This window comes from Hyla sarda, chromosome 1 (genome assembly GCF_029499605.1).
Source record: "Hyla sarda isolate aHylSar1 chromosome 1, aHylSar1.hap1, whole genome shotgun sequence".
In the NCBI taxonomy this organism is placed as follows: domain Eukaryota; kingdom Metazoa; phylum Chordata; class Amphibia; order Anura; family Hylidae; genus Hyla; species Hyla sarda.
In genome coordinates, this window is record NC_079189.1 from 213,170,973 (window position 1) to 213,188,039 (window position 17,067).

Consider the following 17,067-nt stretch of genomic DNA (forward strand, 5'->3'; position numbering starts at 1 on the left):
ACATAATATAACATTTTCTTACTTGTACTGAAAGTGTGGCATTCCATTTAATCTAATGTATACCTGCCACACGTATGGTAAAACATTTGTAATGTAGTGCGGTGTTTAAATCCCATTATCTGTGATCTGTGGTTATCATGTTTGCTCGGAAAAGCTCCAGGTGTACACATAAGTATATTCATAGGACTATATTAACTTTACAAAGTCCAATAAAGTGTGTTCTTTTGGCCTCCATTGGACTGACATATGACAGTATACCTCAAACACAATTCTATTCCATAGAGCAAAAAAACGTACACGGTGCAATATATATATATATATATATATATATATATATATATACACACACACACACATATATATATATATATCTCATTATTATTATTATTATTTTTTTTTTTTACAATGGAGCCCTATGGTGATATATCCCACTGTATGCCTAATAGTGGGATATGCTAAAGCCCTTATTTAGATGTAAGCTTTTCCAGGTGTACACATTTATTTGAACATCCTCTACGCAATCTCTAGCAGTTGGTACTCTCCATTTGATTCTGACTTTCATATATTTTTTTAATGACAGCACATTCTGGAGCCATTACAGGAATGTGACCATCTCCTCTTGTCAGGCCTTGCAACTCTTCATGGTCGGGTACATAGGCATTACAAAGTATCCAGTTTTCTGTTGTGGGTCTTGGGCTCTCCGTCATATCCCCTCTGAATATATCTGATGGCACAGTAGGAGTGACATGGGATGGAGTTTTCCAGAATCTAGCGTGGGGTGAATTCGTTGGTTGAATGATACCTGCTCCGGGTGCATCATCCCTAACCCATTCCTGATGCTTGTTGCCTGGTAATTCACTTTCTACTAACACAGTTTCATTTCTTTGGATATTTATATCAATTCCTTGCTGGCCAACAGGATTTAGTGCTGGTTGTCCCATTAATATTGTGCTATCAGGACCACTGATGCTGACTCCAGCCTGGTGCATGCTGATAACATCTCCTTGTAGTCCAGTATTTACAGGAACCATGAGGACACCTGACACCATCTGTACAAAGATAAAAGGAAAAACAGATGGATATATATATATATATATATATATGCAAATCATAAAATGTTGCAGTATCTTGTAATACCTTTTTTATTGGACTAACAGCATTTTGTAGAGACAAGCTTTCAGGATTACTCCCTTTATCAAGTCCAGGTATTACAACATACTGCAACATTTTATGATTTGCATCTGCATCACTGGACTAATACGGCTACTCAAATTTAATATATATATATATATATATATATATATATATATATAGTACATATAACATCATATAAAAGTTTATAAATGTGGTTTTCCAGACCTGAAGATGGACTGTATGGTTGTTAAGACTTCAAGAATTCAGTAGGCTACCTAGATCTACATCTACATAGATGCATTGTATGCAACTGGGGCCCATAGTGGGAGATGGGATGACACTAAACTGTTCCCTTTGTTTGCTGGGACAAATTTATGAACTGCCTAAAAGAAAAAACTTATTGCAACCAATCATAATGCTTATCATTCTCTTGAAATATGAAAGTATAATGCTAATGCTTATAATACTCTTGAAAGATGAAGGTTCTTTCAAGACAGTTTTTATAACTTTGCCCCCCCCCCCAATGTGTTTATACCTTAGTAACCTCAGATCAAAGTTTATTGGCAGCACAATGTTTCTGTGCATTCCTGCATCAAATTTGCATCTACAATGTATTCCGCAAGTTTTCCGTTTTCACATTTTGTTATGTTGTGGACTTATGCCCCCATATTTCTGCACTCAGTGCCCCATAATGACAAAGTGAAAACAGAATTTTAGAATAGTTTGCAAAGTTACTAAAAAGAAAACACTACAATTTTGCATGGATATAAGTATTCAGACCCTTTGCTATGACACTTAGCTCTGGCTCCTCCCATTTTTCTTGATAATCTCTGAGATGTTTCTACACCTTGATTGGAGGTGATTGGACATGATATGGGGAGACAAATCCCTGTCTGTATAAAATCTCACAGCTCACAATGTATATGAGGGCAAACATCAAGCCATGAATAGGGAAATAACTGCCTGTAGAGCTCAGAGACAGGATTATATGAAGGCCCAGATCTGAAGAAGGGTACAAAAAATTCCAGAAAGTCAACCATCACTGCCACATTACACCAGTGGAGCTGTAAACTTCTCCTCAGAAAAAGACACATGAAGGCCATCTGGAGATTGAAAAAAAAAAAAAAAAAGCCCATAAAGGACACAGACCATAAGAAACAAGATTTTCTGCTATGATGAAGCCAAGATTAAAGTTTTGGCCTCAATTCTAAGCCTTTTATCTGGAGGAAATTAGGAGCTGTGCACATCACCTGCCCAATACCATGCAATAGTGAAGTATGGTGGTGGCAGCATCATGTTGGGGTGGGAGGTTTAAGCCGGCGGGACAGGGGGACTGGTCAGGGTTAAGGGACAGCTAAATGGAGAAAAGTGAAGAGATATTGTATTGAACATTTTATCCAGAATACTCTGGGCCAAATGTTTACCTTTCAACAAGACAGTGACACAAAGCACAAGTCATAATAACACAGGAATGGCGTAGGCACAACTCCTTTAGTAGCAGAGCCCTGACGTGAACCCAATCCCCATCTAACCTGACAGAGCTTGACTGTATCTGCAGAAAAGAATGAAAGAAAATTCTCAAGTGCATATTTGTAAACCTTGTGGCATCATATCCATGAAGACTGGAGGCTGTAATCTCTGGCAAATGCACTTAAACTAAATACTGAGTAAAGGGTCTGAATACTTTTGTCAATGTTATATTTTTACTTTTTTTAAGAAATCAGTAAAAATACCTAAAATTCTGCTTTCACTTAGTCATTATTGGGTATTAAGTGCAAGATGATGTAACACGTTCACAATATACATTGCATTCCACACTAAAAGAAATGTGAAATCTTCCCCATTCTGCATCTGCTTGACTTGAATGGGTTGTATGCAGGGGGTATTTTTATGCAGCTGACCTAAGCCCCTCCTGACCTAGTAAATTTGAATTTTTTTGCTTATGTTTTTCCTCCAGGAGCACACTGATGTCATTGTTGCTGCTTCCCCAGGTCTGCTAGCACTGGGGCCCAGCAGGGAAGCAGCAGTGGTGATGACAGCATGCTCCTGCAAGGCACCAAGCCTGTCACCAGATTAAAGAAGATTACAGACAAACGGGACCATGGATCAGGGTTAAGTAAGTGTCAATATAAACAGTAGGGTAAATAGGGTACTGTTCTTTGGCACAGAGTAAATAAAACACTTGAATAACCTTGAATACATAGCACAAGCATAAACTCCTTAAGGATGCAGGGCGTACCTGTACGCCCTGAGTCTGCTCCCTTTCTAAAACGCGGGGCCGGGACCTGGGACTCTAACAACCGTCGGTACCTGTGGCTAATAGTGCGCGGCACTGCTGCATGCTATTAATTCTTTGAAAGTAAAAAGTAACCCTTTGAAAGGAAACTGCTCCCGGCTAGCTCAGCAGGCTGTTCAGGACTGCCGCAGCGAAATCGCTGCATCCAGAACAGCTGGTAGACACAAGGAGGGTCCTTACCTTCCTCCTGTGTTGCCGATCGCCGAATAACTGCACAGTGGCTGAAATCCAGGCATGACTAGTCAAGCGGCAGAATCATCAATCAATGTTATCCTATGAGATAACAAAGATCAATGTAAAAGATCAGTTAGTGCAGTATTATAGAGCTATAATACTGCACTAAAAAAGTGATTTTTTTAAAATAAAGATAATTTAACCCCTTCCCTAATAAAAGTTTTAATCACCCCCCTTTTCCTATAAAAAAAATAAACATATGTGGTATCGTTGTGTGGGGAAATGTCCGAATTATAAAAATTTATTGTTAATTAAACCTCATGGTCAATGGTGTATGCGCAAAAAAATTCCAAAATAGCATAATTTTTGGTCACTTTTTATATCGTGAAAAAATGAATAAAAAGCGATCAAAAAGTCCAATCAATACAAAAACTTCAGATGACGTATCCTTTGGATAGGGAATAAGATGTCTTAGTGCCGGAGTACCCTTTTATTATGTCTCAGAGTTAAGTAATCTATGTGTTAACCACCCAAATTTACATTAAATATGAATCATAATCTGGAACTGGGGTTTAAAGTTAATTCTATCTATAAATACTCACCTTTTATGTCAGTGTAATAAAAGTTACATTTTATTATCATTATTATTATTATTATTATTGGTGTCAAAGGGGGTCAAAGGGTATTATTAACCCCTCCATGGTTTTTTGCTGTTTCTACTTCCCCACCTGTAACACATGTAATTCCCCACAACCACACATGTATGTCATGGGTTGGGGAGGGATTAAAGTACTTATCACATTTAAAAAAAAAAAAAAAAAACAAGTGTCAATTCTTTGATCAGAGAAATGCTGTGTGAATATGCCATGAGTGGTACTTACCCCTTCTTCAGAATCAGAACCTGATAAAAGCCCCTGAATAAACAAAGCAAACATAACAATTTACACTTGCATACAATTTCTGCCACAGTTATGTACAGGACTGTTGTAAAATGTGAGACAGAAATTAATGAAATAATGAATTAATAAAACCATATGTATATAACATTTGTATAAATTGTCCATAAATGTACTCCACAGCGCTTACCATATAAGATTGGCATACCAGAGTTATGCTAAAATGGTACCTGTCACCATCAATGAAATTTAATATATTATAGATAGAGATGATCGAATCGAAGTTGACGAACCCGAATTCGTTACGAATTTCATGAAAAATTCGATTTGCAACGAATGCGAATATCGCCGCGATTCGATCGCGCGAATTGCTTCATTAAACTCCATTTTACAGCATTCCAGGCTATTGGAGACCTAAGATGGCGGATCCACATGTGAGTACATGGGGCAGGGGATTATGGGAGGGCGGGAATGAAGGTAGGCGGGCTGACCCTGAACCACATGTGAGATGCAGCCTATCAGTGTTCACTGACCCCTGTGATGTCACAGCCCCTATATAATCGGCGGCCTTCTTGCCTCACTTCATCTATGCACTCAGATGGAGAGGACGGGACTGTGTGTGTAAATAGCTCATACCACAGCGTTACACTGCAACTGCTAGTCACATCAGCATTAGGGAAAGGCAGGAGTGCAGAGTGCTGTGCTGTTACTCTGAGAAGGATCATTGATAGCTAAATTTCCTATTCACGTTATTGAGCATTGCAGCAGAGAGGGGCAGATAGCTGTCAGCTGCCTCATACAGATCTCCAAGCTGCCTGAACTTTCTGAAGCATCTTATCTCCTCATTGTTCAGCCCAATTGAGTTTAATTTTATTTGCTCCACAAAACTTCTGCTGCTCAGAATTGTGTGACAGAGTGCAATTTAGGGTTTAATCCCTGTTTTCTTTTTTTTTTTTGTGGTGCTGCACTATTGGGTCCTGCTGCTGTTCAGAAATACGTGATTGTTCAGTGGACTGTAGTGCATTTGTACCATTTTGTACCTGTTAATCTGTCAAGGGGCTACATACTGTGCAAGTCCAAACAATAGTATTCACCGGCTGTTTTTTTTTATAGTTTTTTCTGCGTATAGTTACGCATATTACTGCCCTCATCAGTGCATACCGCATACGTACATCCAAGAATTGTACCATCTAGTACCTGTTAATCTGTCAAGGGCCTACATACTGTGAAAGGACAGCCGTAAGTAATCACCTGCTGCTGTTCTAGACAAATACTGTTTAAAGAGTAGTGTAGCGTATTGTAATACCCTCATACACGCACTAAGTATGTCAGGCAGAGAAGTGCCAGGATGTGCACAGAGGAGTGGCAGAGGCCTAAACACTTCAGGCAGAGTTGGCAGCAGACTTGGGGCGAGTGGCAACAGGAGTCGCAGCGAGAGGCCTGAGCTCCCGCTATCAGCCAGCGGTCGTGTCTCCACCAGCAACCCATCTGCCGTCATCGATTGGTTAACACGCTCAACCACATCATCACAAGGGACATCTGACACCCCCAGTCAACAGTCGGTGGGTTCCTCAGACACAACCCTCAGTTGGCATGGCTCAGGAGCAGTCCCTGTCCTCCCATTGCCATTGTCCTATGCTGTTCCCTCTCCTAAAGAAGTATCTTATGCTGAGGGTTCAGCTCCACTATTTACTGAGGACGATCTAATAGAGGACAGTCAGCAGCTACTGGACAGCCAAGAAGGGGAGGAGACATGTGCCACTTGCTCCGCTAGGCGGCCAAGTAGTGATGTGGAGAGTGACGTGGGTGGCGGTGTTGCAAGGGTTCAGGGTCCTGAAACAGGCAGTGTTAGGGAACCTGAGGAGGACTTCAGTGACGTGCACACACCTGTGGATGATGATGAAGCTGATCGCAATTGGGAGCCGGGTGCAGAAGGGGCTTCATCATCATCAGGAGAAGAGATGACAGCAAGGCGGTAGCACAGTTGGCAGTCAGCGTGGTGGCAGTAGTGGAAAAATGATGGCACTGCTGGGCCTGGGTCTGGTAATTAGAAATTTTCTCATAGGTAGCACCAACTATCCAAAATCTTTTACAAAAATTTCTAAAATTGTGGTGTTTTTTGGGGGGAATTGTGAAGCCCTGGTGTGTACTCGTGCATCAGCCAACTCCAAGCTGTGTCATTCAGGCAATATATGGGTTACTGATGCCGCGGTGGGGCCTGGGTCTGGGAATTTCAAATTTTCTCATAAGTAGCACCCGCTATCCAAAATCTTTTTAAAAAATATCTAAAATTGTGGTGTTTTTTTTTTTTTTTGGGGGGGTTGTGCAGCTCTGGTGTGTACTCGTGCATCAGCCAACTCCAGGCTGTGTCATTCAGGCAATATATGGGTTACTGAAGCCGCTGTGGGGCCTGGGTCTGGGAATTTCAAATTTTCTCATAAGTAGCACCCGCTATCCAAAATCTTTTTCAAAAATGTCTAAAATTGTGGTGTTTTTTGGGGGGGATTGTGAAGCCCTGGTGTATACTCGTGCATCAGCCAACTCCAGGCTGTGTCATTCAGGCAATATATGGGTTACTGATGCCGCTGTTGGGCCTGGGTCTGGGAATTTCAAATTTTCTCATAGGTAGCATCCAAAATCTTCGGTTTAAATTTCTTAATTCATCTTTTAATCTTAGGGATTGTGAAGGCCTAGTGCCTACTCATGCTGCTGGCAACTCCGGGCTGTGCCATTCATCCACCATATGGTCTCCTCATGCTGCCAACACCTCCATGCTGTGTCATTCAGCCACTATTTGGTCTCCTTATGCTGACAACATGCCCATGCTGTGTCATTCAGCCACTATATGGTGTCCTCATGCTGCCAACACCTCCATGCTGGGCCATTCAGCCACTATACTGTCTCCTCACGCTGCCTACACCTCCACGCTGTGTCATTCAGCCACTATATGGTGTCCTCATGCTTCAGCCTCATCCAAGCTGTGTCATTCAGCCACTATATGGTGTCCTCATGCTGCCCACACCTCCACACTGTGCCATTCAGCCACTATATGGTGTCCTCATGCTGCCAACACCTCCACGCTGTGCCATTCAGCCACTATATGGTCTCCTCATGCTGCCGAATCGAATTTTTGAAACGTTTGCTCATCTCTAAATATAGATTAGCCAATTTAAATGACTTTTCTAATATACTTTTGTAACGTTATGTGTTAAAGTAACCCCTAAAAGTTTGGCCACCAGGGGTCCTCCTATTCCTGCCTGCAATCTTGTTAGCAGCCTGGTGGAGACAAAAGTCAGGATATGGAGCTGAATCTTTTAGCTCCTGTTTCCCTTTGAGCTGAGCTAGACAGTAAAGCTGGATTTCCCAATGAGGGTGCCTCCAGCTGTTGCAAAATTACAACTCCTAGCAAGCCTGGACAGCCAAAGGCTGGGAGTTGTAGTTTTGCAACAGCTGGAGGAACCTAAGTTGGGTGTTGCCTTCAGTGTATTGTGCTAAATAATGTGCTGGATATTTCTGCTCCCTCTTGCAGCTGCTGTGCAGAGCACAGAGACTGTAGAGTTTGGTTAGAGTTCAGAGCTGAGCGGATGTGTGTGGCCAAAGCTAATCACAGCTCATCACACACTGAACTAGGCTGTAACCTCAGAGATGCATAGCAGAGGGAGGGCAGAAGTTCTCCCCTGCAGGGCTTCAGATGGTGTCACACCTGGGCAGGGGTGTCGTTAGGTCGTTAGAGGGGCTAACGGGGCTATAGCCCAGGTGTCCCTCCAATAGCCCCGGGTCTCATTTCAGGCCGGATATACATTATTTTTTCTTAATTTGCCACCGCAGCTTTAAGAGCGCGGTGGGTCATGGGAGGTGTGGCAGGGAGGGCCTGCATCCTCTTTCACGCGTGAGCGCAGCCCACCAAATGACGTCGGCCTGAGGAGTGAAGTGCAGCATTCTGGAGGCTCAGCGTGGGAACACGGTAACAGGACTTTCACTATGGAACAAGGTAACCAAAGATCCGGCAGAGAACCAAGGGAGGAGCTAATATTTAAGGAGAAGGGACAGGTGAAGACACTTATTTAAATGAGCACTGGCCCTTTAAGAGTAAGAGCTCCAGCTGCGAGGACACGGAGAGGTGGAAGATGAAGGAGGTGAGTGACGGGCTGGGATTCGCATGCGGGCACGGCAGCGGGGACATGAGCAAAGAGCCCTCACGGCCGGCGTGTCCGGCCGGAGCACAGGCGTTATACCTTGGAGTTGTGCCGTTACTTTCTTTGTCTTTCTGTACTGTGTACAGCTGGTATCTACCTCTATATGGTCCTGTAGATAATCACTTACATGGTATCCAGATCCTGTGCACAGCTGGTATATACTGGGATATGGTCCTGTATTTAATCACTTACATGGTATACAGATCCTGTGTACTGCTGGTATATACTGCTATATGGTTCTGTATATAATCACTTTCATGGTATACAGATCCTGTGTACAGCTGGTATATACCTCCATATGGTTCTGTATATAATCACTTATATGGTATACAGAGCCTGTGTACAGCTGGTATATACCACTACATGGTCCTGTATATAATCACTTACATGGTATACAGATCCCGTGTACTGCAGGTATCTACCTCTGTATGGTGAATGTATTTGGAAATATGGTGTTTTGTATTGTTTATTTTATTCAGTAAAAAAATATAGAGTTATTAGTCAGTGGTAATGGTGGGTGTGGTGGTCATGGTGTGGCAGTATTATTTGTTCCTACTGGTGTCACCAAATATATCAAATGTGATGAAAATGTGTTGCTGGAAACCCATAAATGTCACCACCAATAGGAGAAATACTCAACAGCAACCAAAGTATAAGAAACATGTAAATCTTTATTAGAAGAGCAAAATATAGAACATATAAAAAAATATGAGCACAGTGAACATCGCCGGGCAGACTACAGGATGTGTAGACTAACCATTGGTACAAAAGTTAAAGAAAGATGCATCAACCAAGCCGGTTAGAGCACATATATGCATAGATATGTACTCTATCTGGCTTGGTTGATGCATCTTTCTTAAATTTTTGTACTAATGTTTAGTCTACACATCCTTCAGTCTGCCCAGTGATGTTCACTGTGCTCATATTTTTTATATGTTCTATATTTTGTACTTCTAAGGGTGGTTTCACACCATGTTTTGTATTTACGGTTCCGTATACGGCTGGGAGGAGGAGGGGTGGGGCTTAATCGAGGCGCCCGGCCTCAGCCGTATAGGGGAACCGTATTTAATGCATGTCTATGAGCCGACCGGAGTGAATCGCAGCCTCCGGTCGGCTGCGTTTTCGGCCGTATGCGGTTTCCCGACCGCAGGCAAAAACGTGGCCGAAAACGCAGCCGACCGGAGGCTGCGATTCACTCCGGTCGGCTCATAGACATGCATTAAATACGGTTCCCCTATACGGCTTAGTGCGGGCGCCACAATTAAGCCCAGCCCCCTCCTCCCAGCCATATACGGGAACCGTAAGTACAAAACGTGGTGTGAAACCACCCTAATAAAGATTTACATGTTTCTTATACTTTGGTTGCTGTTGTTCCTATTGGTAACACACAAAACTAGCAGTGTTTTTTTTTGTTTGGAGATGCTGACCATTTACTGGTATTTTTGGTTATATTGGTCTTAGTTTTGGTTAGATATGGTCACTAACATTATGGAGGTAATATGTATGGTGATAATATTTCTCCTTGTATGCTGGTATATTGTGCACGATTGGGTGTGAATGAGGGTGTGGTTAGGGGCATGACTGGGGTGTGGTTAGGGGCATGGCTTGGGATATGGGCTCTAGCCCCTAGTCATCCATTATTTTTTAATAAAAATAGAGTCATTAAGCATGCCCAGTCTCTTATGATTAGTGCTGTGGATAATCCAACTTTCCCCAAGTCAGGCATCCTAGCTACTTGTTCTTGATGTGTTTTATTGGTTACCAGTGGGGGTTGGGGGGGGGGGGTGATGACCTTTTATATATATATATATACACGCTACTTAGAGTGTTGTGCCTCCATTTGCACAACCTCTAACGGTGAGTAACAACAATTATAATTTTACCAATTTTTTGGGTCGAGACTCTGGTCCTACACAGTAAGGGCCTGGCCAGGGCACATTTTGCTCACCAGAGATCTACCTACTGGCTACACAAAATCAGTTCATATGCCATTGCATTGTAAACAGCAGCTTCAATTTAGGACATAATTTTGTAAAATAGATAAAAATTAAAAATACCCAGCAGGAATTGGCATTTGTGATGTCCCAGTACAGGATATCATCCTACAGTCCTATCAGCTTGAGTCCCTGTACGTCCTCAGGGCTCACCTGCAGTGTTCCCCCATAATGTAATTAGTTGTACATTGAATTTAAAGAACCTCTGATATAGTCGCATGTTATTAGTCACATGATAATGGTTGTCACATGTTAAAGTCACATGTATTGTTACTCAGAGAGTACCAGGTGACCAGATGACCCGAAGCGAGCCTATGGGCTCCTTGCACAGCCCCCTTTATAAGGAAGGGAGGAGCTGCAATCAAGTCCAGGCCAGACATCTCAGAGCCAGTGTCCAGCACATCTGGAGGCCTCAAGCCTAAATTACAGCCACAAGTCAGTAAGTCAAATCATCTTTGTCTGCTGTCACTATCTTTAGTCAAGTCAAGTCAAGTCTATTATAGTCAGCGTGGCTGTGCTAAAGTCTGTCAAAGTCACTGCAAGTCCCAGCAAGCTGTGAGGTCTTTTGTGTTGCTGGTCACCTCTCTGGGATCCTGGCCTAGCTGTAAAGACTGTACCATCTTTCTATCTCAGTAATGCTACCGTTAACCCTATCCTGGTCTTGGACTATTATTTGCCTTGCCTAAACAAGGACTAGCGGTGCTACCGATCGGAGGGTTCTCGGTTAAAACCACACCGTGGCATCACGAACACGAAGGGGGCTACAACACCTGCCCCATACAGCTCACTTCACACCCTGTGGCTTCTCCACACATACAAGTAGGGAAGTCCATTGCTGAATGTTGTGGCCTGTGTTCTTGTAGAACATTGAATGCTTAGTTCACATTTGTGCACTTGTCTTTTCTATTTCCATAAGGTTTTGATAGCAAGAACAGCACGGTCTGCAGAGCTTTTCTTGCTATAAGAGAAAAACAAAACCTGACAGATCCGTTAAAGGGGTATTCTGGCTTTATACATCTTATTCATATAAGAATTTAGGTGCACTACTGTGGTAGATGTAAACAATGACATTGGCTAACCCTCATCACTGATGTTAAAATTGCGACATTCGCCAGTATATCCTTGTATGAAGGACATACCTGAGCCCGCACACCAAGGCCAAGGTTTTGTTTATACATCTTATTCCCTATCCAAAGAATGGGGGATAAGATGTATGGTCGCAGGGGTCCAGCCGTGATCTTGGTGCAGCCCCTGGCATTCTGTGCCAGGCGCTGCCTCCCAGATGGGGATGTGACATCACGGCCATGCCCCTAGTGACGTTACACCATGCCCCCTCCAGTCATGTCTATAAGAGCGGGTATGACGACCGTCACACCCCTCCCATAGACATGAATGGAGGGGGCGTGACATCACTTGGGGCGTGGCCGTGACATCACTTTCCCGTCTCGGAGACAGTGCCTGGCACAGAATGCCAGGGGCTGCATCGAGATTGCGGGGGTCCCCAGCGGTGGGATCCCTGTGATCATACATGTAACGGTCCGGACCGGTGTCAGGAGGTGGATCCACTGGACCAGAGGAGTGATGGTGTGGGCCGTACCGGGGGAATGGAGTCTAAGGAGCTACTGGTCTTCACCAGAGCCCGCCGCAAAGCGGGATGGTCTTGCTGCGGCAGGTAGCCCCCAGGTTGTTCCACCCGGTAGCGACTCAACTCCTCTGGTTGCTGAGATAGACGCGGTACAGGAGGGATAGGCAGAAGTGTAGTCAGACGTAGCAAAGGTCAGGGCAGGCAGCACCGGTTCAGAGGCGATAGTCACTGCAACAGGTCAAGGCAGCATGGGTTCAGATGCGGTGGTCATGGGCAATGGGTCGGCAACAGGCAAGGAAACACTATAACACTAAGGAACGCTTTCTCTTGGCACAAGGCACGAAGATCTGGCAAGGGCAGGAAGGGACAGGGAACATTTATATGTGACTTTGGGCCAGGCACCAATCAATGGTGCGCTGGCCCTTTAAATTTCATGAAGCCGGCGGAACAGAGAGGACACGTGGAGCCGCAGGAGGTAGGGGACAGCATCGGGATGCGGTGCGTGTGCGGAGACCTCCCGCCACGCTAACCGCATCCCCGTCGGGGATAACTCTGCGCTCCCGGTCAGCGTGTCTGACCGGGACGCGCAGGGACAGAGGCAGTGAGCGCTCCGGTCCAGGAACTGGGACCGGAGCGCTCGCTGTAACAATTCATCTTATCCCCTATCCTTTGTACTACATTTAGCTGGCAAGGGCTTCCTGCCAAAAGCAGCAGTTTGGGGTATTGCAAACAGGACCAAGGACAGTCAGCCGATCAACCCAGAAGCTGATTTTTAAAAGAGATCGTCCCAGATGGTAACCAATCACAGCTCAGCTTGCATATCCAAAAGAGCTCTGGTAAAATGAAAGCTGAGCTATGATTGGTTACTGTGAACAAAACTAGACAATTTTGGTTTTAGACAGAGTGAGGGTGGAGGTTATGGAATGTATTTTGTGGAAAATGAATTGTTGTTTTTGTATTGCTATATAGAAAAAAATATATATATATAAACAGACAAGAACATAACATTATAGAGTGAAGTTTTGAATGCTTTGTGGTAATGGTTACTTACTTGCTGGGTAAATACAATAGGGAGCATCTGAAATATCAAATATCAATAGTTGAGTAATTAAACATTTAATAAACAATAACATATGACACTACCAAAAGTGTATTACAATGGTATTACTGTGTTAATAATACCTAACTGTGACGTCATAACTGTACTGTGGCATACCGTGTTTAATATCTCTGTATTCTGACCTTGCTATGTTTACTATGCCTGGTGACCATCACTTCAGCTCCTTCAGCTGAGACTTCTAATACATGCCCAACTATTGTATAAATGCTGTACATCATGGTGACGATTGTTTAGGGAACTGTGGAAGCTGATGAAAACCATATTGATGGTCACTAAGTGTGTTGCCTCTAACAAAATTGGCTGTATAGGATTTTGAACAGGACAACATTTGTTTATTCTAGGGATATTGAACAAATGTTTCATAAAACATTTAACATGTTCAAGGGACATGTCAACATTTTTGATCGGTCAGTGTTAAAGGGGTACTCTGGTGGAAAACTTTTTTTTTTTTTTTTTAAATCAACTGGTGCCAGAAAGTTAAACAGATTTGTAAATTACACCTATTAAAAAATCTTAATCCTTCCAGTACTTATTAGCTGCTGAATACTACAGAAGAAAAATTTAATTTTTTGGAACACAGAGCTCTCTGCTGAATCACGAGCACAGTGCACTCTGCACCAGCGCAGCATATGTTTGCTATGGGGATTTTCTCCTACTCTGGACAGTTCTTAAAATGGACAGAGATGTCAGCAGAGAGCACTGTGCTCATGATTCAGCAGAGAGCTCTGTGTTCCAAAAAGAAAATAATTTCTTCTGTAGTATTCAGCAGTTAATAAGTACTGGAAGGATTAAGATTTTTTTTAATAGAAGTAATATACAAATTTGTTTCACTTTCTGGCACCAGTTGATTAAAAAAAAAAAGTTTTCCATCAGAGTACCCCTTTAAGACCCTGACCGATCGCTATAACGAGCCAGGTGAACACTAAGTGCGCTCTCCCTGCCACTGTGCCAAGACTGATTCCCCATGTAAGTCAATGGGTAAGTCCCCAATCAACATGTAAAAAGTTTCATAAAAACTCAGTGAGCCTTTAAATAAAATGTTGAATTTATTTTGACTGGATACCAATGAAAGCTTATGTGGGATTAGCAGTTTCTTTTTAATATGATGTTACCTTTCCAATTTCCCTAGACAGGATGTTATGTTCTACCAAGGTATAAAGGTCATCTACTGTATTTCCACTTGCTGATGTCAGACAAACACCAGACACCGCACCTGACAACGCACCCACTGTGGCTGCAGACAGTGACCTATTGTCTTGTGGTTCTTGGTGCTTTTTCCCCATGTTCATTGTTTACTAATAATTACTAAGTACACATATTCTCTCAGGCTTATGTGATGTAATACCTGCCTTGGAGGACCCTTTATTTAAAGTTTAATGGGATTCAGTAGGAAATAAATGGATTCTTTTCTAGCTGATGTTGATAGATAGTAATAAAAGACGTTAGATATAGTGACTTTAGTATATATGCAGTAATCTTGGAACACTCCCCAATTAGAAGATATCACTATAATAACGTCTCTGCAGCATTGGCCATTGTTACAGACATGGGGGATTTCTAAGCAAATGTAAATCAAGATACCGTATTTATCGGCGTAAAACACGCATATTTTAGACTAAAATTTTTAGCTTAAAGTCTATCTGCATGTTATACGCCGATAGACTGTTTCTGGCCCCGCAGAAGCCACTTTAGTTCAATGATTTAAAGCGGGCGCTTTAAATCATTGAACTGTGGGGCCAGAGTCCTGCCGCCACCACGCGATTCCATTCCCTATCCCCCGTTTTATAGTTACATGTCACTGTCCCAGTCGCTGCCCGATTCCCTCACCGTCCTCGGGTTGCATGTCCCGCCAATGCCTGATTCCCTCACCGTCCTCGGGTTGCATGTCCCGCCGATGACCGATTCCATCCTGGTGACCGCGCTCTTTATGGTCCTGCAGCATCCTTATCTGTCACTGACTGACTGACTGGTGATGTCGCATTGACGACCTCATTTGTGCACGGCGCACAGTGACAGATAAGGACGCTGCAGGACCATAAAGAGCGTGGTCACCTGGATGAAATCAGGCATCGACGGGACATGCAACCAGAGGACGGTGAGGGAATGGGGCAGCGGCGGGAGAGTGACAGTGACATGTAACTATAAAACGGGGGATAGGGGACGGAATCAGGTGGCGGCGGCAGGACTATGGCCCCACAGAAGCCGCTTCAGTTCAATGATTTAAAGTGCCAGCTTTAAATCATTGAACTAAAGTGGCTTCTGCGGGCCAGAAACGGTTTTATTGAGGTATACCCACTCACACACACACCCTCATTTTAACAAGGATATTTGGGTAAAAAAAAACTTTTTTACCCAAATTTCCTTGGAAAAATGAGGGTGCGTGTTATAGGCCGGTGCGTGGTATAAATACGGTACATGACTACAAAATAAAGAAAGAAAAAGTAAAAAATGTATGTATTTATTCCAGCACCATCACATTATATGAATGCCCACCGCATGCACTCTCCTGCATTAGATGGTATGCCCTTAAAGGGGTACTCCACCCCTAGACATCTTATCCCCTATCCAAAGGATAGGGGATAAGATGTCTGATCGCGGGGGTCCCGTCGCTGGGGACCCCCGCAATATAGCATGGGCACCCACCTGTTTCTTGTCCGGAAGCACTGGAGGGTCTGGGTCCCATCCACGGGAACAGAAGTTCGTGACGTCAGGACTCCGCCCCCGTGTGATGTCACCAGGGCCGGACTGGGACCAAAAATAGGCCCGGGCATTTCAGACCAAGCAGCCCACGGTCTGCTCGGCGGCCCGTGGGTGCTCGCATCTCCTGTCCCCCTCTGTTAACCCGGAGACGGGTAGTGCTGCATGTTGGTCTGCAGGCGCTCTCCTGTCCCCGTCTACTCACGTGCCCTTTCTCCTTCTTCCCTGGTCCTCCTGTTCTGGCACGTATGCACCCGCTCTCTAGTGCGTGCACCGGCTATCGGGGATTTAAAGGGCCAGCACACCAGTAATTGGCTTTTGCCAGGCGCTGACCCTATAAAGGGGACTAACTTCCCCTTGACTCCTGGTGGATCTTTGTGCCATTTTGTGCCTAAGAGAAAGCATTTTACTATGTGATTGCCAACCCATGTACCATACATTTCTGCTACGTCCCTGACCTTGCTCCTGTGCCGCCTGTCCTTTGACCTCCTCTCTACGTTCCTGACCACGCTACTATGCCACCAGCCCTGACCTCTTGCCTGCCCTGATTACGAGTGTGTTTTATTCTACCTGTGCCACGTTACACCTCGGCAGCCTGTGTGGACGAGTCATATCAGGGGTAGCAACCTGGGTGCTGTCTGCCAAAGCAAGTCCCTCCCGCTTTGTGGCGGGCTCTGATGAATACCAGCAGCACATTAGACTCCATTCCCTGGTACGGCCCACGTCATCTTCCACACAGGTCCAGCGGATCCACTTCTCCATCTCCAGCCTTAAAGGGGTACTCCACTGCCAAAGTGTTCAGAACATTTAGTTCCAAAAGCCCATTTAGTTCCGCCACGCCCCCTCAATGCAAGTCTATGGGAGGGGGCCTACGCCCCCCTCCCATTGACTTGAATTGAGGTGGTGTGGTCGTGACATCACTACTACACACCAAGCTTTTGGAACTAAATGGTCTGAAAGCTGGGGCAGTGGAGT

The 17,067-nt window shown here is 44.1% G+C and overlaps 1 protein-coding gene across 7 annotated transcripts in view; it reads right to left on the reverse strand.

Moving 5' to 3' along the window:
• Nucleotides 1-445: 445 nt before the first annotated feature.
• The window catches only part of LOC130363049 (amelotin-like), a 67,352-nt gene continuing 50,730 nt past the window's right edge, over nt 446-17,067 (reverse strand). For 6 of the 7 annotated variants that reach the window (XM_056568400.1, XM_056568371.1, XM_056568363.1 and 3 more), the window contains 3 exons: nt 13,327-13,353; nt 4,486-4,518; nt 446-1,049 (listed from right to left, as the gene is read on the reverse strand). In XM_056568400.1, the coding sequence (XP_056424375.1) occupies nt 525-1,049; nt 4,486-4,518; nt 13,327-13,353 (585 nt within the window). In that variant the 3' untranslated portion in view covers nt 446-524. The remainder of the gene's footprint in view (nt 1,050-4,485; nt 4,519-13,326; nt 13,354-17,067) is intronic. The other variant, XM_056568391.1, reaches the window with a different exon arrangement.